The 23,384-nt window shown below is 45.7% G+C and overlaps 1 protein-coding gene across 1 annotated transcript in view; it reads left to right on the forward strand.

The window, feature by feature from the left end:
• Positions 1-21,733, forward strand: part of LOC141476740 (dymeclin-like) — a 219,126-nt gene extending 197,393 nt beyond the window's left edge. Inside the window, exons 15-16 of the mRNA XM_074165548.1 lie at positions 9,559-9,741; positions 21,593-21,733. Coding sequence (XP_074021649.1) covers positions 9,559-9,741; positions 21,593-21,733 — 324 coding nt within the window. The remainder of the gene's footprint in view (positions 1-9,558; positions 9,742-21,592) is intronic.
• The last annotated feature ends 1,651 nt before the right edge of the window (positions 21,734-23,384 follow it).

The following is a 23,384-nucleotide window of genomic DNA, read 5'->3' on the forward strand; positions in this document are numbered from 1 at the left end:
AACATGGTCTGGTGGGAGGTGTCCCTGCCCACGGCAGGGTGTTGGAATTGGATGATCTTTAAGGTCCCTTCCAACCCAAACCATTCTGTGAGAAGTACCACTAAAAGAATTGCACCTTCACTGGGATATATCCATGTCCTCAGAAACAGCTTTATATTTTCTTGGTCAGTGGCCACTGAAGTCAAACCCTGTGGCAAACAGGTCTTTGGAGGATTGAAGCAGTTGGGTTTGGTACCTTGGCAGGTGTCATTCAGCATGTTTTCCCTTGGAGCAGGATGCTCCCAGGCTGTTTTCTCTGGGATGGGAGCCACCACCTGGCATTTCCTCCAGCGTAGCCTTGTCACGGACTGTCCTGGAGCTTTGTGTCGTGATATGGGCTGAAAACGTTGTGTTTCTCTTGGGAAACGTTGCATTATCGCATGGGCTGACTTGTCAAAATGGTGAGATATTGCTGAAAACCTGGTCTTTCAGCTTATGCAGTTATTCGGGAACTCAGCAATAGCGAGTGTCAGGATGGTATTTTTATTTAGTAAAGTGTCTGGGAACAAACTTTACTCCCTTTGTGACAGCTCTACTTGTATTTCTAAGCAATGATCAGAGATGCCGGAGTTAGTTTTTAAGGTTATATTCACCATAAGCCCTGCAATTACAGAATCACAGAATCATACAGGGTTGGAAGGGACCTCTGGAGATCATCTAGTCCAACCCCCTGCCAAAGCAGGTCCATCCAGAGCAGGTCCCACAGGAACATGTCCGGGTGGGGTTTGAATGTCTCCAGAGAAGGAGACTCCACCACCTCTCTGGGCAGCCTCTTCCAGGGCTCTGACACCCTCACAGGAAACAAGTTCCTCCTCATGTTGAGATGGAACTTCCTATCTTCAAGTTTGTGCCCATTTCCTCTTGTCCTGTCCCTGGGCACCACTGAAAAAAGCCTGGCCCCATCCTCCTGACACCCACCCTTGAAGTATTTATAGGCCTTGATCAGATCCCCCCTCAGTCTTCTCTTCTCCAGACTCAAAAGACCCAAGTCCCTCAGCCTCTCTCCTCATCAGAGAGATGCTCCAGGCCCCTCATCATCTTTGTAGCCCTCTGCTGTCCCCTCTCCAGCAGTTGCCTGTCCTTCTTGAACTGGGGAGCCCAGAACTGGTCCCACTGCTCCAGCTGGGGCCTCCCCAGGGCAGAGCAGAGGGGGAGGATGACCTCCCTCCACCTGCTGGCCACACTCTTCCTCATGCCCCCCAGGATGCCATTGGCCTTCTTGGCCACAAGGGCACATTGCTGGTTCATGGTCATCCTGTTGTCCACCAGGACTCCCAGGTCTTTCTCCTCAGAGCTGCTCTCCAGCGGGTCATCCCCCACCCTGTCCTGGTGCAGGGGGTTATTCCTCCCCAGGTGCAGCACCCTGCACTTGCCCTTGTTGAAGTTCATCATGTTCCTCCCTGCCCAACTCTCCAGCCTGTCCAGGTCTCGCTGTATGGTGGCACAGCCTTCTGGTGTGTCAGCCACCCCTCCCAGTTTTGTATCGTCAGCGAACTTGCTGATGGTTTCCATCCCTTCATCCAGGTAACTGATGAATATATTGAAGAGGACTAGACCCAGTACTGACCCCTTGGGAACACCACTTGTTACGGAGCTCCAACTAGATTGTTTTAATTTTTCACTTAATACCTACTTTCCCGCAATTCAGCTTTATGGGCAAGAGTTATCTGGCTTTGACATAGACCAGCCAAAGAGTATATGCCAATAAAATTGATGAAGATAAGATTTCTGTCACCAAAGGCTTGGCTTTGAAGTTCGTTTGCGCATTAAATGTAAGAGCGTTTTTTCTCGGGCGCTTCCTTCTTTCCCCTCCGCTCTTCCACTCCTTTGGCAGAGCGAGTTTATTTTGTTGAAGGTTTTATTTTCTGCTGAAAATGCAGGAAATTCAGACGGCTCTCTTGGAAGCTCCCCAAAGCGAATACAAACAAGATACATATGCTTCTCTTAAAGTGACTAAAAATAAAGTCAATTATTTGAAACTATTTAACTGTAGAAATTCCCCTGTAAAGAGGAAAGGGAAGTTTACATCATTAGAATTGTGGAGGCTGTTAAATTATGTTATCAAGGTGAAATGCCCTGGAACGCCAACTTGTCTGGTCCGCACAAGAGAGTACATCACCCGGGAGTTTATAATTCCTGCCTTACGGGCAGGCGTGGAAGAGCTAATTACCAATTTTTTCCTCCTTGTTTCTCCCTGGTAAAAAAAAAAAGAGTGGGGGAGGAGCTGTCTGTTTGGGGTTAATTTGGTGGTTTTGATAAGCCTTAAGTATATGGGGGGTGTATCCTTTTGTTTTCCATCGTTGACAAAATTGCCTTTAAAGTCGTATCTGCGTCACGAAGGAAGTAGTTGTTTACAAAGACAAGTTTTTATGTTCTATGTCTGCAGATCATATTTTTGGGGGGGAATCTCATTGAAAATACTACACATGAAGAATTATAGTGAGGCATGGTGGGTAAGAGCTCAGAATGAAGAAAAGCCATAATTAACGTTGACTGTGCAACCTTCACCCTCACCTTTTCTCTATCTACTCCCTCATCCATATAGAAACATAGAATCATAGATTTGTCTAGGTTGGAAGGGGCCTCAGATGTGAGGATGGGTGGTCCCCACTGTGTGGATGCAGCAACACAAACGTGACGTAGCTCTGCCTGGTAGGTAGAGAATCATAGAATCACCTCCTGCTTGAGGTACCTTCCTCTGACTCCTAGGAGAGGAACATCTCTCCTATGAGGACAGGCTGAGAGTTGGGGGGATTCAGCATGGAGAAGAGAAAGCTCTGGGGAGACCTTAGAGTCCCTTCCAGTCCCTAAAGGGGCTCCAGGAAAGCTGGGGAGGGACTCTTGATCAGGAAGGGGAGCCACAGTACAAGGGGGAAGGGTTTGACACTGAAAGTGGGGAGATTGAGATGAGATCTTGGGAAGAACTTCTTTGCTGTGAGGGTGGTGAGACCCTGGCCCAGGTGTCCCAGAGAAGCTGTGGCTGCCCCATCCCTGGAAGGGTTCAAGGCCAGGTTGGAGGGGGCTTTGAGCAACCTGGTCTGGTGAGAGGCGTCTGTGCCCAGGACAGGAGAGTTGGACTAGATGACCTTTGAAGGTCCCTTCCAACCCAAACTATTATTTGATTCTTCTTCCACACTACCAGGCTGGGAGAGGACGATGGGACTTGCAAATGAAAGCAAAGAATTTGAATTCTCTTCAGCACAGTATATTCAATATTGGTCAAGGTTGGAGTTCAGCTGTCATCTACATGTGTACAGATGCTGGTGTCTCCATTTAGGCATGGCAAAGCAGTGACACTTTGAAATTCTCTTGTACGTAATAACCATAAGCTACATAATTTGCCTCTGTGTGCCCGAAAGAACATCTGTACCATTTTCTATTAGTTTGTCCCACAACACGCCTTAACATCAAGGATTAAATAGAAAATTCAGCCATGTGCTAGAAGAATTTGGAGCTTGATGGCAAAATAAGGTTCAATAACCTATAAGAGCCTTCAGAACAAATGACCTTGAGGGGGCAGTCAGAGCCAGCTGGGAAAGCGGAAAGTCGGAGATGATTTTGGTGCTCTGAATTTTGGAATTGTTAGGAAGGAAACTATCAAAGCATCTCAAGGTAAAGCTCCTTTAGGAAGCTTCTTTACAGCTTTTTGCTCTCTACAACTACCTGAAAGGAGGGTGTAGAGGAGCAGGGGTCGGTCTCTTCTCCCACGGAACAGGCGATAGGACAAGAGGAAACGGCCTCAAGTTGTGCCGGGGAGGTTTAGCATGGATATTAGGAAACATTTCTTCACTGAAAGGGTTACTAAGTCTTGGAGTGGGCTGCCCAGGGAAGTGGTGGAGTCACCATCCCTGGAGGGATTTAAAAGCTGGGTTGACATAGTGCTCAGAGACATGGTTTAGTGATGGGCTTTTTTTTATCAGAGTTTCGTTGATGGTTGGACTAGATGATCTTAAAGGTCCCTTCCAACCTAGGCAATTCTATGTCTCTGTTCTATGGCTCTTTTATATACCGTACGCGCTCCTTCCTCTGCTGGAGAGGGGCCTGCAGTGTCAGTCCTTGTGAACTGAAGCCACCGAGCTTCACCATGAAGAAACTTAGATTTTGAAGATTCAAACGCCGTGGCATCCCGTTACTGTCAGCAAGATACCGCTCGCTAGAAGTCATTCGTTGTCACAAGCAATAAGGTCAGAATTCTGTTTGGACATGGGTTTTTTATCAGCCTGCATTTCCGTCATGTATTTCTTTCGCTACTATAGGTGACATTTCCACTTTATTTCATCGGGTTTCTTTGGATTAAGGCTTCACTACAGCATGCCTTTCCTGTTGGGGTTTTTTTTTACCCTCTTTACATTGTGTGGTTGTAACGTATTGCATTACCCATCCTCGCTTGGGTTTTGGGTGGTTTTCTTTAGGCAGATAAGCTTCTTCCAATATCTGAAGGGAGCCTCCAGGAGAGCCGGAGAGGGACTCTTTGTCAGGAAGTGTAGTGACAGGACAAGGGGTGGTGGTTTTAAATTGGAAGAGGGGAGATTTAGATTAATTATTAGGAGGAAGTTCTTTCCTGTGAGGGTGGTGAAGCACTGGAACAGGTTGCCCAGATCATCAAGTTCCAGCCCCCTGCCCTGGGCAGGGACACCTCCCACCAGACCAGGTTGCTCCAAGCCCTGTCCAACCTGGCCTTGAACACCTTCAGGGATGGGGCAGCCACAGCTTCTCTGGGCAACCTGGGCCATCATAGAATCATGGAATCATAGAATGGTTTGGATTAGAAGGGACCTCTAAAGACCTTCTAGTTCAACCCCCCTGCCACAGGCAGGGCCATCTTCAACGTAACCAGGTTGCTCAGAGCCCCGTCTAACCTGACCTTGAAGGTTTCCAGGGATGGGACATCTCCCACCTCTCTGGGCAACCTGGGCCAATGTTTCCCCATCCTCATGGTAAAAAATGTCATTAAGAAATCTCTCACCATCCAACTCGTATCCATGCTGTGAAACACCCCGGGTACCACCGAGAACCGCTTGTAGCCTGTGCCCAGGACCAAAGGTCAGAAGATGAGGTAGGCTTAAGCGAGGGGCTTTTGTGTGGGAACGGGAGGTGAGGACACATCTCCTGCAGCAACCAAAGGGGCTGCTGAGATTGCAGGTTGCAATCACAGACCAGATGGCTTCAGCGAGACTACCAGAAATTTTAAAAAAATATAATTCCTTTCTCTGAGACTTAATATAAACATTATTGGATCATGAAGGACAGCCTCATGTCCACCCTTGCGTAGAAATGTCTCTGCGTAACGTCACAAGTGACCGAAATTCTATTTTTCAAATGACTTATTTTCTGTATAGACTACCGTAGGAGGAAAGAAAACAGCAGGATAATTTTGTCTCAGTTTTTATTAGACAGTACAAGCCGTGAGGGATGGTCAACCAAAGTTAACCTGAATGACACATGGACATGCCTCCCTTTTTTCTCTTAAGAATTACTAACATCTAGAGGCTGGAGATTTGCGTTCATTCCTAATTGACCTTTTTTAACCAATTCTCTATTAGTAGAAAAATTAAAATTAATTTGATGTCATATTAAATTAAAAGGATGAGCGCTCAGAATGTTCCAACGTAGGAAACACAAGATGGGTACCGTAAATTAAGCAGGTTTTTGGTGACACTGGGATCTTGCATCCTCCACTGATAGCGATTCAGCTGCTTTTATCTTTTGATGCTTTTATCTTTTATCTTTTGGATAAATACATTTGTATTTATCCAAACCGTGAGGACCTGCCCAGGGTTCGACGTTTAGGCTGCTTGACTTCTCTGATATTTCATAAGCCATATAGTTTTGAATTGGTTTTTACACATCAGTGTCTTTCCAGCAGTAAGTATTGAATTCTCTGGAAGTCTTTGCCCAGGAGGGTGTCGTGCTAATTATTAATTATATTGCAATAAGGAAAGCAACCGTATTGCAGGATGGTCCAAGACGAGAACGTCCAGCTCTTCTCTAGTTTGCCTTGACTTTGCACGTTTGTGTGTTCCTTGTTAGTGTTTATCAAACTCCAGTTCTTTTTTTCCGGCTGGTATTCTCATTCCTCGTGTTTTTCCTCTGCATCCTCTCAGCTTGTTTCCATTCTCTTCTCTCTGGCGTTATCACTTGTTTGTTCCTTTTTCTTTTAACAAAGGAGACCCACACAACCCGGAACCGTACCTGGATCTCTTGTAGCTGTCGCTGCCTGGTTTGTTCCTTGTGCGACTAGAACATAACCAAGCATCTGGCTTTTTGCTTTCAAAATAAAAATCCTTGCAAAAAACCTACATTTAATGTATGAATTAAATGTATGTTCCTTCTCCTGTCCTGAGGAGGAACCATAAGGTGGTTACAGAGGATTACCTGCAGCAATGTTAGTGCTTATGTATACGTTGTCGTCCCTTTCGGAGGCATCATTTCAGTCTCAAAAAGTTGGTACCAAGCCATGTTTCTTTTAATTATGGGGATAATTATTTCTATGGGCATAAACAAAAAAAGGGAGGGGGAGGACTGGTACTCATCAGTGTCAACAGAGTCATCTGAGCCTTGGTTTATAAAGGAATACTGTAATAATTTTAAATTATTGAATTTGTCGATGATAAGCAATATGAAAACACCTTTATGTTTAACTACCCATTTAAATGCACTGTTTCATAGATTGAGACCTGTCTACCTGTCTCCCAAAAATCAGTATCTGGCTTTTCTTTTCTTCTAACAGCCAATTCGGTCAACAAACCTCATTCTTACGAGGTTGCCTTGGATGATGTGGTAGCCCTTGTCTTGGCCACGCACGTTCTGCATTTCAGCTGCTCTGAAAGTTAATAGTCAGGGCGATAAAACTTCTTCTCTTCAACCGGGAAATGGTTTTGTAACCTCATTTCTATCTGTCGTGACGCCACGTCTAGATGCAGAGGGGCCGTAGCTTGATACTGGCGATCCAGAGCAACAAAAGCACACGGCGTTTTATCGGCTCTTACAGCCTTTCTCCATTGTCTCATCCAAACGCTGTCCTTGGCTTTCTGCTTGTTTTTTCCTGTTATGAAAACTTTACAAATGCTTTAATCGCTAATTATAGGAGCGTACAGCTCTCTCCAGATAACATATATGCAACCCTGGGATTCAGTCCCACTTCTCTGTCTTTTATGGAGCTCATTCTCCCTATAAATTAGGGGTTTTTTTATATATAGTAGATTATAGGTAAAAATCTGTAGCTCCTGGATTTCTTCATTTGGGTCCCAGGTTCTTCACCTGGAACACAGTAGCTGAAAAACAGATGGTTGGTTCTGTCCCTCAGCTTCTAAAAACTTAAAATATAATTACTGAGCAGTAACCTCTGGTAACTTTTAATTGTTTGAAGCTGACCAATTAACACCATCTGCCTTTTCTTGAAATAATGTGTTCGGAGATGATTAGCAGATAGCTTTCTGTTTCAACTAGATGTATGCCTGGCTTTTAAGGTGAATATATTTTATTAGAAAACACTTAGTTTTTGAAAAGCAATTGTGTGGCTTGTTGCCCTTCTGCTCACTGAAGAGATCTCACTTGATCCCGAATCATCACGTATCTGGAAAAGTAATGTACTCTGTGTTTTAGGATAGTTTCTCAGCCTCTAGGTCATCCTGCTGCGCTGGGGAGAGAATTACACCAATGCTCAGAGCTTTTTAGAAGCCACCATAATATACCATATTCTGAATTAAATCCAAGTTGAGGGGACCACCTGTGTTTTGAACGTAAGGATTGTTTCTATCATAGAAGAATGCGATCCCATTGATGGACTAAGGAGCTGCGGTGATTTGTTAAGGTGTCTGCCAACATTGTGAGCTACACTACAACAGCAATTGAGGCAAAGCTATTAAAAAAGAGGAGGAAATCCTCATGTTTGGAAAAAGACCTGTAACGCACAGTCAGTCAGAACTCATTGCTAAAGAAGGAAATTTCATTGGAGTGTGTGCGCCAAATATAGTTCTTCAAACTAGAATATCAAAAGGCTTTCATCAGCTAATTCTCCTTTGTATGTAGAATCATAGAATGGTTCAGGTTGGAAGGGACCGTAAAGACCATCTAGTTCCAACCCCCCTGCCATGGGCAGGGACACCTCCCACCAGACCGGGTTGCTCAAAGCCCCGTCCAGCCTGGCCTTGAAGACCTCCAGGGATGGGGCGGCCACAGCTTCTCTGGGCAACCTGGGCCAGGGTCTCACCACCATCACAGCAAACATTTTTTTATATCTGACAAGTGAAGATTCGTACCTTATAATGGAAAACAACGCAGTGTGCAGATTGACTGACAGTCCAACTAAATGCTCCTGCAAGTTCAGCCTCGTTATAAAGTATTTAAGTGCCTTATGATAACTCAGAAAACAACTTCTTTGTAGGCAGTCGGCAAAAGGAAATGCCAGTGGTTTCAGTTTTTGTACTAAGCAGAAAAAACTCAAGCCGGTTTGGTGTGACTCACGTTCCTGCCAGACCTGTAAAGTCTCACAGTCCAATGTTTGATGGAGGTTTGATGTGGTGGAGAGACCTAACAGTATGAACAAAGAAGATTTGTCTTTTCTTTTCCTCCTATCCCAAGGAGGTCTCTGAACAACCACATGGGGCACATCCTGATGTCCAACCCAAGGAGGGAAATTCAGATGACCAGCAGGGCTTCTTATGGCACCTCCTTCAGCTTAGAAAGTTTGAGTTTCAAAATCATCAGGAATGGTTTGTTGAAGGCATTGGCAAGACGAAAAGCTCTACAAGTTTATAGAATCATAGAATCATGGAATGGTTAGAGTTGGAAGGGACCTTAAAGACCATCGAGTTCCAACCCTCTGCCATGGGCAGGGACACCTCCCACCAGACCAGGGATCTTGAGCATTAGGGCTTAGTGCAGTACAAAAGGAGATTTCTTTTTTCATTTATTGCAAGTATCCTTCAATGGCAAAAGAATACAAGATAAAAAGGCCAGGGATGAAGTCTGGAGAACGGTGGCAGATGTTCAAGGTGCAACGGATTTTGATCCCCGTCAGTTTTCCTTCCCCTGTCTTTGCATTTCTTTTTTGCCAGCCACTTCTTATTTTTTTTATTTTCTTTTCCTCTCCTCTTCTCCCTATCCCTCCTCACCAAGCAGGGGCTCAACAGAAAATATATTAAATTCCATGTATGCTAAAGTTCTCCTACTTAGCACAGGAAGAAGGGTTGGAAAGACTAAATTCACTTAACCCTTGGTGAATTTGGCTGATGACAATACGTTAATGCTTTTTTGGCACGGAGACGATGGCTCCTGTTGAGAGAATCAAGCTGTGAGGCTGAATACTGGAGTACGTTACATTTCGGTTAAAATTTTGCTTATTACAGGAGAAAACAGATCTCTTTCCAGATACAGCCAGTGCCAGGTTTGCTCGCCGTTGAGACGTTAACCAGCTAAATAGCTCCATTAGTAATAATTACCTGTGCTCCTTCTTTATTACCTAATATATTTTTCCAGTGGAAAAGGGCGCGCTGACCTTTTATTCCTTTCTTAAAGGCGCAAGATCTGAACGTGATCGAGGAAGTGATCCGAATGATGCTGGAGATCATCAACTCCTGCCTGACAAATTCTCTTCATCACAACCCGAACTTGGTCTACGCCCTGCTTTACAAGCGGGATCTGTTCGAGCAGTTTCGAACTCACCCTTCCTTCCAGGACATCATGCAAAATATAGATCTGGTAAGCGATATGTTATTTCAAGGATGCTTACACGGTGTTTATCCTTTTGCGGGGTGGCAAATATTCATCGTCTCTATCGGTTTCTGTTAGAAAGTATGAAAATGTTGAGTTTCTCCTATTTTCTGGGCCTTCGCTGTGACTTCTTCTGGTTTTGGGATGCATCTGGTAAGGAATTCCCAACCTGCGACACCTCTTTCACTCCCCTAATGACAGCGTCAGCTTCTCTTAACTGCACCCCCTTGTTAGAAACCCATCTTTTGGGGAAGAAAAAGCCAATTTTCATCACCACTCAATCTTTTCCTTTTCTCTTACTCCCATCACCAGCCAATTAATGATTACAGGGAATTTTTTTTAAATAGCCAAGGGCAGGCCTTCAGCTGCCGCATTCCTGGAATGTTCAGATTCCCATTCCTGGGCTGTACCTGGGTGTTGTTTTCACCTACATAGTGTCTCCACAGCAATCTCTTTGGGTAAATAGACATTTTAGAAGAAACCAAAAGTATCTAGTTGGAGGCCTGTAACAAGTGGAGTCCCCCAGGGGTCAGTGCTGGGTCCAGTCCTCTTCAATATATTCATCAATGACCTGGATGAGGGGATGGAGTGTAGCCTCAGCAAGTTCGCTGACAATATCAAACTGGGAGGAGTTGTTGACACGATGGAGGGCTGTGCTGCCACACAGCGAGACCTGGACAGGCTGAAAAGCTGGGCAGAGAGGAACCTGATGAACTTCAATAAAGGCAAGTATAGGGTGCTGCACCTGGGGAGGAATAACCCCCTGCACCAGGACAGGGTGGGGGCTGACCCGCTGGAGAGCAGCTCTGAGGAGAAAGACCTAGGAGTCCTGGTGGACAACAGGATGCCCATGAGCCAGCAATGTGCCCTTGTGGCCAAGAAGGCCAATGGCATCCTGGGGGGCATCAGGAAGAGTGTGACCAGCAGGTGGAGGGAGGTCATCCTGCCCCTCTGCTCTGCCCTGGGGAGGCCTCATCTGGATTACTGGGTCCAGTTCTGGGCTCCCCAGTTCAAGAAGGACAGGGAACTGCTGGAGAGGGAACAGCAGAGGGCTGCAAAGATGATGAGGGGCCTGGAGCATCTCTCTTAACGAGGAAAGGCTGAGGGACTTGGGTCTTTTGAGTCTGGAGAAGGGAAGGCTGAGGGGGGATCTGATCAAGGCCTATAAATACTTCAAGGGTGGGTGTCAGGAGGATGGGGCCAGGCTTTTTTCAGTGGTGCCCAGGGACAGGACAAGAGGAAATGGGCACAAACTTGAACATAAGAAGTTCCACCTAACCATGAGGAGGAACTTCTTTCCTGTGAGGGTGTCAGAGCCCTGGCAGAGGCTGCCCAGAGAGGTGGTGGAGTCTCCTTCTCTGGAGACATTCAAACCCCACCTGGACACGTTCCTGTGCAACCTGCTCTGGGTGGACCTGCTTTGGCAGGGAGTTGGACTAGATGATCTCCAGAGGTCCCTTCCCAACCCCATGTGATTCTGTGAAATAGTGGTGGATCAGAAGCTGTTACTGATGTGGCTCTCCATGGAGTTTGGAAAACAGTCGCTAATTAATTGCTCCTGCATCTGATAGTGGTTTTGGTATTCATATTGAGAACCTGAGTAAGGATTCCTGCTGGAAAATGACAGTTTTTAAGTGCAAGAAATATATTTTTGTCCTCTAGTCGGAACTTGCAGAGCTGAGCGGTGCTTGAAGTCACGCTGTGACGGCTGGAAGGGTCACTGCTCTCACTTTGTATTTTCTGGTCATGCAAGAGCTTGGAGAGCGGAGGATTCGGAGCTCAAAAACTCTCTAAACTTTCGGCAGCTGCAGACCACAGCCAGCACGAGGCTGCCTGGATGATTAGGATAAGGTGTCTTCAAATTATGTAAAGAGAGGACATGGCGTGATGAAGCTAAGTCATCTTCATTCCTGACTCAGATAGGGACCTTCTCTGGTTACTTGTCCAGATCCCGGAGGACCAGTGATGGCCACATCCTTCTGCATGACAGCCCTGTGCCTCCCACAGACAACAGCGTGTCCTTTCCTTTGTAGCACTTAAATGTAGGTTTTCCTTGACAATTTAAACAATTCCTCCCCAAAACCCTTTAATATTAGGTTACAGCATAATGCCAGTTACAGTCAGAAACTATTTAAAGCCTTCCAAGGGAGCATGTTGAATTTTTAAATAGATCCTTTGTTAGAGAAGTGAGGATGTCAAAAAATGATTTTTTTGATTTTTTTTTTTTAAAAGTGTACCTGTCACCAGCTGGCACGTGGTGAGAGCTGTCAGGCTTGCAGATCTGAATAAAAGATTAGATTCAACTGATTCTTCTTCTACCCTGTCACGTCCTCCACTTCATACGCTGTATCGGCAGCCTCTACCATCCCGTACAGAAACCAGTCTTTGCCTTGTGTGCTACAGCCAAAATGGTTTAACTGGTCTTCCTAGTCCTTAAAAAAGTGGTAAATCCTGTTGGTTTTACTCTAGGCATGGTGGGCGAGCTTGTCTGGGACCATGTGGGCAGTATCTGAGAAGGACCAAAATGAGTTTCTGGCTCCCAAACTCTGCTCAGGCTTTTTCTCTGCAGTGATGGAGGTGATGGAGCTCCATCCTCATGACCGTTGTGAAGGTCCGAAATGTAGGTGTGCTCCAAAAGGAGTCAAAAATCATGGAGGGGGGGAAATATGGAAAGATTTGGCTCAATAAATTCCTTAACTGTACATTGCTGGAAGCTGGGAGGATGTATTCACAGGGAGGATCTTCCTAGTCTTGACCTGCTCTTATATTCTTATTTAAGCATCCATCCCATCCTGCTTTCAGAGGGAGAATAATAAGCTGGTGGGGCTTTTTGTGTGGCCAAGGCTGGTTATTCAGAGAAGTATGGATCACAGAATCACAGAATGATATGGGGTTGGAATGGACCTCTGGAGATCATCTGGTCCAACCCCCTGCCAAAGCAGGTCCACCTAGAGCAGGTTGCACATCCACCACGTATCAGGAAACTCTGTTGGGTTTCTGGCTGCTGTGCTCCATGTAATTTGGTGGCCCAAAGTGTGGAGACCATAGGTGTAAATGGGAAATGTTGCAGCTTTTGGTAATGGAAGGGTGGGGAAGAGAAGTTACCTTTCTGAAGCCACCAAAGCGCATCTGCAAGGGCAGTGCTCCATCCTGAGTCCCTCCATTGGTCCTTTTTCTGGTCATTACACAGCGAAGTACATTTGGATTATTTCCACCCATGCTACAGTGGAAGCATGAGTCTAATTTCCATCATCAGATGCAACTAGAGGTCTACGTGAGCAGAAGGTGGGTGTGATACTCTTGACATCCCTCTGTGCTTCAGCAAAGTCCTCCTTACATGGAGTATAAAATTCTTTGATCCTAAACTGTAGCCCAGGTTTGTATTTCATACAGAAATACTCCCAGACAGCAGGGTGATGTCCTATAGTGAAGAAATCTGACCGAAATACAGAATATGTGCCACCTGTAATGATTTTTGGACACTGAAACAGTTGCCAGGTCACTTTGTCAAGAATGTATAAAATGGATATGACATATCTTGACGTTAATAGTTTGCTGGTTTTACTCTGCTGCAAATAATGTTCTCATAAGCCAAATAGGAAGCACGGAATAAGTGAAAGTGCTAAAAAGCGGATGGCAAAATGAGTTGGGAAACGTACTGAGAAGGTAGTAACGAGTAGTCGACGGTGCTAACGGAAAGAGGCATCTGCTGCAGGTCCTGTGTGGCAGACCAGTCCAGAGGTGTCCTCTACGCCCACTCATGCCGGTGACTTCTTAGCTGGATTACTCTGGGTTCAGGCACCAGGGAAGAAGTTCTAGGGAGAAGCAAGAGCTGTAGAAAACAGGACCTCTAAGGACAAACAGAACGGCTGCTGATTAGCTAAAGGAAGGCTAAAGGTCACGTGATATTTCTCAAATATATTTGTGTCTCCTATGAAGACGGGCTGAGAGAGTTGGAGTTGTTCAGCCTGGAGCAGAGAAGGCTCTAAGGAGACCTTAGAGTCCCTTCCAGTCCCTCAAGGGGGCCTACAGGAGACATTGGGAGGGACTCTTGAACAACGAGGGGAGCCATAGGACAAGGGGGAATGGTTTTAAACTGAAAGAGGGGAGATTGAGATGAGATCTGGGGAAGAACTTCTTTGCTGTGAGGGTGGTGAGACCCTGGCCCAGGTTGCCCAGAGAAGCTGTGGCTGCCCCATCCCTGGAGGGGTTCAAGGCCAGGTTGGATGGGGCTTTGATCAACGTGGTCTGGTGGGAGGTGTCCCTGCCCATGGCAGGGGGTTGGAACTGGATGATCTTTAAGGTCCCTTCCAACCCAAACCATTCTATGATTCTGTGATTCTATGAAATAAAATGCTGCTGTGAAGGGAAAGGGAATAACCTACTTTACATACTTGTGGATTCACAGGTCATAAGGAAAGACTTTCTAATGTTAATAATAACGAAGCGCTGTGGTAGGTTTCCAGGCACTTACTGGAGACCTCTGGATAGCAGACGTTTGGCAGGATGACGCTGGGGCAAGAGACAGAGCAGGACATGGCTGTAGGAACACAAGAACATGGGGATGGCTCTGCAGCTCCACCAGCTGCTCAGACCAGGGTGGCGATTGTCCGGGTTCACTGTGACTTGGTGACAGTAACTATGGACTTTGGCTCAGGATTTGAACCATTCAGGCTACTCTGGAGATAACACGTAACCTCTGCGTGCTTCATCATCGAGGCAAAAAGAGGTAAATGTTTAAGAGTCATCAATGTATAGAACATTTTTATTGAGAACTACTTATTTGCCTCTGGGCTTTTATAAATAAGCTAAAAATCACCATTGCCAGCTGATTGGGAACATATGGAAACAGTTAATGCCGAACAGAAGAAACTGAAATCAAAATACCTTCTGTTTCCTATTAATTTACTTTTCATTTTAGAAAGTCATCTTAATAGGATATTGTGCATCTTGTTTAGCTAAATGGGATATTCTTCCTCTGGATGGGGAACAAAGAGGAATGCTCTGGTTCCTGCTCCGGCCTCCTGCAGGAACGTTTCAGCTGTGACCTATCGATACGTCTCTTGTTTCAGAGGTGGTCTCTGATTCGGTCAGCAACCTCAGCCGCGTCGGGAGAATTTGGTGGAGACTCTTCATTAGTAATTGCAAAAGATGAGTTTGGTTCGTGGCCATCGTGAGAACTCTCTGGCTTTCGTTACTGTCACATTTCCTGAGAGCTAGTGATAGATAGCGTGTGGCTGAACAGGCTTAACAGGGAACTGCTAGACTTTTTGTTTGCAAAATAGCCTGATAGGAATCAGGAGGTCGGGAGCAATGGTTTAGTGATGCAAAGGATCCCATTGATGCAATTTCCTACGAGGAATTGAATTCTCCGAGGACATTTTTTAAATCCCTTGAGCTGGCTTGGCTCTGGCGTAGCAACTCCTATTTCAAAACCCGCAGTGGACACGAGAATTCATTTTTCATGGTTTTCCTTAAGATGCCCATAGAAAAACCTTGATCCTGCTGATTACTAAAGTTAAATACTTTAAGTGATTTTTTTTTTTTTCTTCTTTTTTTTTTTCCTCCCCGCTTCCTTTGCTGGGAGCGGGGAGATGAAAAGAGCGGAGTACCCTGAAAAGCTCACGTGTCTTTGAACACGCTCCCAGTTTCAAGGTGAATCTGAAAAACTTCAGTACTTGGATTTTGCTGATAAACCTTTTGTGTTCCTCCTGCTCTTGTATCACCTGAAGCCATTTCATATCTTCTTAAATCAGCAAAGGTTGGTTTTCCCTCACTTTTGCTCCAGGACAAGAGGGTTTGACTCTCGACTCTCGGGTTTTTCATAGTTTCCTTAATATTTTTCATGGTTTTCCTTAAGATGCCCATATAAGAACCTCGATCCAGCTGATTAGTAGAGCCTGGCTCAGTACTTTAAGGGATTTTTTTCCTTTTTTTTTTTTCCTTTTTTTTTTTTCCTCCCCACTCCTCCCCACTTTCTCTGCTGGGAGAGGGGAGATGAGAAGAGCAGAGTACCCTGAAAGACAGCCGGCTTAACATGAGCCAGCGGTGTGCCCAGGTGGCCAAGAAGGCCAACAGCATCCTGGCTTGTATCAGAAATAGCGTGGCCAGCAGGAGTAGGGCAGTGATGGTGCCTCTAGACTGGGCACTGGTGAGACCTCACCTCGAGTGCTGTATTCAGTTCTGGGCCCCTCACTCCAGGAAGGACATTGAGCTGCTGGAGCGTGTCCAGAGGAGAGCCACCAAGCTGGTGAGGGGTCTAGAGAACAAGTCCTATGAGGAGAGGCTGAGGGAACTGGGCATGTTTAGTTTGGAGAAGAGGAGGCTGAGGGGAGACCCCATTGCCCTCTACAACTCCCTGAGAGGAGGTTGTAGAGAGGTGGGTGTTGGCCTCTTCTCCCAAGGGAATAATGACAGGAGCAGAGGAGATGGTCTGAAGTTGTGGCAGGGGAGGTTTAGATTAGATATTAGGAAGAATTACTTTCCTGAGAGAGTGGTCAGGCACTGGACCAGCCTGCCCAGGGAGGTGGTGGAGTCGCCATCCCTGGAGGTATTGAAGAAACGTGTAGACGTGGCACTTCAGGGCATGCTCTAGTGCCTGAGATTGTTGGGTTGGGGTTTTTTTTGTGTGTGTATGGTTGGACTCGATGATCTCAAAGGTCCCTTCCAACCATGAAGATTCTGTGATTCTGTGAAAAGCTCACGTGTCTTTGAACACGCTCCCAGTTTCAAGGTGAATTTGAAAAACTTCAGTACTTGGAGTCTACTGATGAACCCTTTGTGTTCCACCTGCTCTTGAATCACCTGAAGCCGTTTCTTAAATCAGTGAAAGCTGGTTTTCCCTCACTTTTGCTCCAGGACAAGAGGGTACGACTATCAGCTACTCAATATAGTGGTGATTTATGTTTTCCTGAGGAAACTACTTGGCTGAAGTGCCAATCCTGCGGCACTTTACGACAAGAGGTTTGTTTTCTCCTTTTCTCTCCGTCAATCCGGCATCTTACTCCGCCGGTGGCGAACGCGGCTAGAAACGGAAAACAGCCAATGTCAAAATGCACGTTTTTCTTTTTTCATCACTTTCCGAAGGGGGAAAAAAAAAAAAAAACAGAAAAGAAAAAGGGAATGAGAACTTTTTCATTCGGTGCCAAGCTATTTTTTTCTTCCCCTCTTTTGCAGGGTTAACCTTGACAGTCGCGGGCAGAGGAGGCAGCAGCGAATCCCGCTGTTATTTTTAGCCGGAGGAGAAGGCGAGGAGCTGTAGCGTTAGTTCGGCAGCAGCGCTGCCTGGGAATGGGCTGGGGCATCGCAGCACTTGAGCGGCCGCTGAAAGAATCCAAGTGGAGAAAACATCTTGTCCTTGATAGCTCTGCTACTTGGGGCACGCTGTAGAAAATAGAAATATTGCTTTGCTTCAGCCCAATGGAAAACAATAGATGGGGGAAATAATAGATATCATGGCTGTCAAACGTTGGAAGAGGCTGCCCAGGGAAGTGGTGGAGTCGCCATCCCTGGAGGTATTTAAGACGTGATGCTGAGGGACACGAGTTAGTGATGGTTTTTGCCAGTGTTGGGTTGATGGTTGAACTCGATGATCTCAAAGGTCCCTTCCAACCTGGACAATTCTATGAGGCCGTTCCCTCATAATCTTTAAAAAAATAAATCTCCCAAGCCTAAAATATCGCTTTTAAATCATTCTAGTTTTCTCATAGCACTCTTGATCTGTTGAAATATTTTGTAAATTTATTGTTTAGAAACCAAAAGGACTAAAGATGAGTCTCTGAGGGAAAATTGACCTCTTAAATGGAAGAGCTTTACGAAAACCCATTTTGGAAATCACTATAAAAACCAGTTTTTATTTAAAGATCTTGAGTCTATTAATGGTATATTAAGAAAAAGACTGGAAATCCCTGAGCTGATGGTGACCAAGCCATGTCACCCCATGCCACCGCACCGTTGGGGTGTTGCACAACCAGAATTAGGCTCCCTGCACGGTGCAAGGAGCTGTAGATACACCCTTTTCACTGGACACCTATAAGATATTCCTTATCCTTTCGGCGCAGGATACGAAGAATTCCCAGCGACTCGTTAAGTTTCTTCTTATTCTTCTTCTTAAGCAATCTTTGCCCTTATTTTCTGCTTTCTTCGACACCTTGCCCAAATAATTAATGAGAAAAACAATTTTCAGAGGATTGAAAACGGGCCACCATCTCGCAGCCCACTTCGTTTGCCCTGAAATCTGCTTTTTTCTGTACATTACAGTAATATTCTCAGCACTCGAAACAAGTGGACAAGGAGTCGAAATCTGTTCTTTTTCATGATTATGTTAAACAGAATCACAGCATCACGTGGGGTTGGAAGGGACCTCTGGAGATCATCTAGTCCAACCCCACCTGCCAAAGCAGGTCCACCCAGAGCAGGTTGCACAGGAACGTGTCCAGGCGGGGTCTGAACGTCTCCAGAGAAGGAGACACAACTCCGTTACCTGTGCGTGGAAGATAATTAAAGCTCTTCCAAAGGCAAAGGCTACTCTTCCTTAATATTATGTTAAGCTTTTATAGTTTTATATTTGGCCAGATGACTAGCTAAAGTGTTAGACCTTCTGCTACAGAAGAGATGGGAGCTTGGGCAGTAGGGATGTAATGCTGGGTGCTTTTTGGTTTTATTACTGATCTAATGGTAATAAGCAAATGCCTCTTTTAGGATCTATTCTGTATAACTCATCTCTTTTTTTTTTCCTTTTTACTTTTTTTTTCTTTCTTTTTATTCCTCTTTTTTTCTTTTTCTTCCTTTTTTTTTTCCTTGGTTTTTTTTCTTTTTTCTTCCCCCCTTTTTTTTTTCTTATTTCATTGGGATACCCATTGGGTACTTGAGCATCTCGTTGGAGTACTGTACTATCAGGGTTAGAGAATTACTCCGATTCTGTATTTTCTGTAGTAGTAAGGCAAATAACACTTAGAGATCAGTCTTATTATTAAAGTAGATATTTTTCTTTTCAGTCGTCAACTGCATACCAAAAATAGCCATTCAAAATTCTGTGAAATGCTGACTTAGCCTGAAAATACTGGAAGCCCCTCCCGCTTTTGTTCTTTGGGAAATATAACTCAACCGAGATTAGTACCTTTACCACAAAAAAAAAAAAAAAAAAACACCATAAAAGCCTTTTAAAAACATGTGAAGGTTGGAGGCTTTGACTTTCCAAAATAGGAAACGCCAGAATTCAGGTAGTATCTGTGAGCTTCATTCAGGTGGGGTTTTTTTTATGCCTGTGCGTTACGATAGGATTTTATCCTTTTGAGTAAAAGCCCGAATATTAAATTTTGCTTTTGTTGTGGTTTAGCAGAACTTGAGCTAACGAGGCTGTGCCGGCGGGATGGATTCTCTGCGTGAGCCTGCCCTGGGCGAGGATAGGTTTCACCAGCCGTTATTGACAACGGGGGAGCGTTGAAATGAAGGAAGATGACTTTTTTTTTTTTTTTTTTTTTTTGGTAATCTTTGGAAGTTTGTGGGCAACTTTCTTGTTCCTCTATGAGCTGCGTATCCTCTACCAGCAATTTGTCCCAGATTCTGTGCCAAAACCATGTCAGCCTCACTGCGAGGTCCTCGACGCTCTTTGCGCAATCCATTTTTTTGCCATTTTCCTGTGTAATTGCTGGTTCCTCCCTCCAGCTCCTTTGCTTACAAACTCAGCACATCTTCCTGCTTCTGGGTTGGGTTTTCTTTTTTTTTTTTCAAGGATCAGAGATCCCAGGGCTACAGCGGGTCCTTATCTGTAGGAAGGTAAAACCTACCTGCAACATCTGCCAGAGGCGGTGAACTTCTCCCTTCTATTCAAGGATGGAGGGAGATAATTGTAAGGACAGTACAGAAGGTTAAATCTGAATTTTCTCTTGACTGATTTCTACATTTCTGTTGTTTAAAACAAAACAGGGAAAAAAAAAAAAATACCCAACAACTTTTCAGCAACTGTCCTCTGTCTCACTGTACTTTGGATTCTAGAGAAAAGAGCTCTGCGATGCTGCAAATCTACCTGCTCAAAAGAAGGGCTGGGGTTTTGGGGAATCGGAACAACAAATTTGAATCTCACAGTAATCAAGCCATCAGCTGTCTTTGTTTTATTAACAGCAGCTGAGCTGGGAGGCATAATTAGGGTAATGGTTTCTGGCTCCAGCTGTGTTTCACTACAGAACAAAGAGAGCTCAGCAGAGATTTTGTGGTACAGTACACTTTTGCCCCCTTCTACTTGGGAGAATTAACAAAGATTACTTGATGTGCTGGAGGTTGGGATTCAGATATGATTGGACGTTGGTACTTTTTAGAGGAAAGTGTGTCTGAAGCCTATGAGATGTTGAGGAACCTACCAGCAGTGCGGTCAGTGAGCGAAAGGTGTGGGAGGCTCCAGCCAAGGGGCAGCTGGATGCTCACATGTCCGTGGGATCTACCAAGTTCAGCCTGGGTAAGAAAAGGCTCCAGAGAGACCTTAGAGCCCCTTCCAGTCCCTCAAGGGGCTCCAGGAGAGATGGGGAGGGACTCTGGATCAGGGAGGGGAGCCATAGGACGAGGGGGAAGGGTTTGACACTGGAAGAGGGGAGATTGAGATGAGATGTGGGGAAGAACTTCTTTGCTGTGAGGGTGGTGAGACCCTGGCCCAGGTTGCCCAGAGAAGCTGTGGCTGCCCCATCCCTGAAGGGGTTCAAGGCCAGGTTGGATGGGGCTTTGATCAACCTGGTCTGGTGGGAGGTGTCCCTGCCCAGGGCAGGGGGTTGGACCTGGGTGATCTTTAAGGTCCCTTCCAACCCAAACCATTCTGTGATTCTATGAAGTGGCTCTGACCATCTTGTGGTACTTTCAAAGGACTCTAAATAGGTGTTGAAATATTTCCCTGTACCCTTCTTGCGTCGTTTTGAGCTTCGGGTCCCCTGCGTGACTGATGAGTTCCTCTGGGATAAGGGATGGGGTTTGCAAAGTGTGCTCTTTTTTTTTTTTTTTTTTGGATGAAAGGAGCTAGAGAAATGGAGGTTTTCGGATGTCCCACATGGAGAACTGCCGGTGGGATGTCTGCTTCTGGTGTGACCTACTGAGCTTGGAGAGGGATGAAAGTTAAAGCCTGACCTAACTGTGTTGTAGCTAACAAGGACCAGCTGGGTCACAGAAAAGGGGGTGGGGAAGGAAATATGGTGAGAATCAACTTGGCCTCACCAGGGAGACGTGTGGAGGATGAGAGCGTTGGGAGGGAGCGTACAGGTCCTTGGGCATGGAATCTGTCACGGGGAAGACGCACGAGGAACTCCGGGTGGTTTATCTGAGTAGAAATGGAGCTTTGTGGGCTTTTTTTTCACCACCCCCACCCCTCCAATTGCCGTGGCTTTGAACGCTACAAAACCCCCCGGAAATCATGTAAACTCTCGTGATTATATTGAGATATTTCATACTTGTCTTAAAACCTTCTCTCCAGGAGTCATTGAAACGATAAGGATTTTACTTGAATGCTTGAAAACGACAGTAAATTTTTAGCTCAAACTATAGAAGTCCTGACGTGAAGTCCTGACAGATAGAAATATAAGCGGATGTCAGTGCACAGTACTTGAAAATGTGAATTTATTAATTCAGCTCTGTGTGTCTTAAATTCTGTCTGTTAAAAATGACTGCAGGAGGACAGTGATAATTGTGCTAATTTGACGCTAACGAAGTCTCCCTGGCTGCGACACAAGCAATAACATGATTATTCTTTAAGAAGTACCAATGCATCCATCCGGGGAAAGAAGATGACAGCTTCGCGTGAAAATTGATACAAAGATCTCTTCTTTTCCCTTTATTTATGTGCTCTGATTTTTCATTCCAGGTGATCAGCTTTTTCAGCTCCCGATTGGAGCAAGCTGGAGCTGAGCTGTCGGTAGAGCGAGTTCTGGAAATCATCAAGCAAGGAGCTGTTGCTTTGCCCAAAGACAGACTAAGAGTAAGTGCTCGAGACCTCGTCAATTAAAGTGTAACCGTTCCAATCAGTTGCATACGGACCCGTTATATCCCTAAGGTCAAAACATCGTTTCTCCTATCAATAGCGACCACCGAGGGGTTACATTGTGGATTACCCTATGTGTATGTTTTGATTGAAATTCCTCCTTTGGGCTAAATGTTTGGTGTTGTCGATACACCAGAGGGATGGGATGTCATTCAGAGGGACCTGGACAGGCTGGAGAGGTGGGCCCAGTTGAACCTCATGAGGTTCAACAAAAGCAAGTGCAGGATTCTGCACCTGGGAAGAAACAATCCTCAGTATAAATACAGCCTGGGGGATGAGGTATCAGAAAGCAGCCCTGAGGAAAGGGACTTGGGGGTGCTGATGGACGAGAAGCTGGACATGAGCAGGCAATGTGCTCTCGCAGCCCAGAAGGCCAATCCCATCCTGGGCTGCATCAAAAGAAGTGTTGCCAGCAGATCCAGAGAGGTGATTCTGCCACTTTGCTCTGCTCTGGTGAGACCTCACCTGGAGCACTGTGTGCAGGTCTGGAGCCCTCAATATAGAAAGGACATGGACCTGATGGAGCGGGTCCAGAGGAGGGCCACCAAAATGATCAGGGGGCTGGAGCACCTCTCCTATGAGGACAGGCTGAGGGAGCTGGGGTTGTTCAGCTTGGAGAAAAGGAGGCTCCGGGGAGACCTCATAGCGGCCTTCCAGTACCTGAGGGGGGCTACAGGAAGGCTGGGGAGGGTCTGTTTACAAAGGCCTGCAGTGACAGGACGAGGGGCAATGGTTTGAAGTTGGAGAAGGGGAGATTTAGATTGGATATTAGGAAAAAGTTCTTTACCATGAGTGTGGTGGAACACTGGAACAGGTTGCCCAGGGAGGTGGTTGAGGCCCCTTCCCTTGAGAGATTCAAGGTGAAGCTCGACGAGGCCCTGGGCAACCTGGTCTAGTTGGGGGTGTCCCTGCTGACTGCGGGGAGGTCGGACTAGATGACCTTTGGAGGTCCCTTCCAGCCTGGACCAATCTATGAATCTATAAATGTTTGGGTGAGTTTTCTTGATAAGTGATTAAATTGAAGCGTGTGAAGGACGTAAAATTTGCTGAGGCCAAGGTTTTCTCCATCATATCACGAAGATGGAGTCTCACCTCTCCATCCGTTGTTTAATTAAGCTGTAACCAAACTTTTATCATTCTTTTCTTTTTGGTTAACTTATTCTTCTTTCTCTACTGTTCTGCATCTCCATCTGGGTCTATATAAAATGCTACAAAGATAAATTTCTGGGGCTTTAGGTAAGAATTAACCAACCTTCTGAAAATCAATTCAAGACCCCTAAGTCTGGTCAACTCCATCATGAGCTTTCTGTATAATCCCGAGCAGACCCCTCCGTTCTCTTCTGAGAATCTCCCAAATCTCATGAGGGATTTACCAACTTGACAGGTTTTGTGAGGCCCCTGGTGAGGCCCCATCTGGAGCACTGGGTCCAGTTCTAGGCTCCACAGTTCAAGAAGGACAGGCAGCTGCTGGAGAGGGGACAGCAGAGGGCTACAAAGATGATGAGGGGCCTGGAGCATCTCTCTGATGAGGAAAGAGGCTGAGGGACTTGGGTCTTTTGAGTCTGGAGAAGGGAAGACTGAGGGGGCATCTGATCACCGCCTATAAATACTTCAA

This window comes from Numenius arquata, chromosome W, assembly GCF_964106895.1.
Source record: "Numenius arquata chromosome W, bNumArq3.hap1.1, whole genome shotgun sequence".
Lineage (NCBI taxonomy): Eukaryota > Metazoa > Chordata > Aves > Charadriiformes > Scolopacidae > Numenius > Numenius arquata.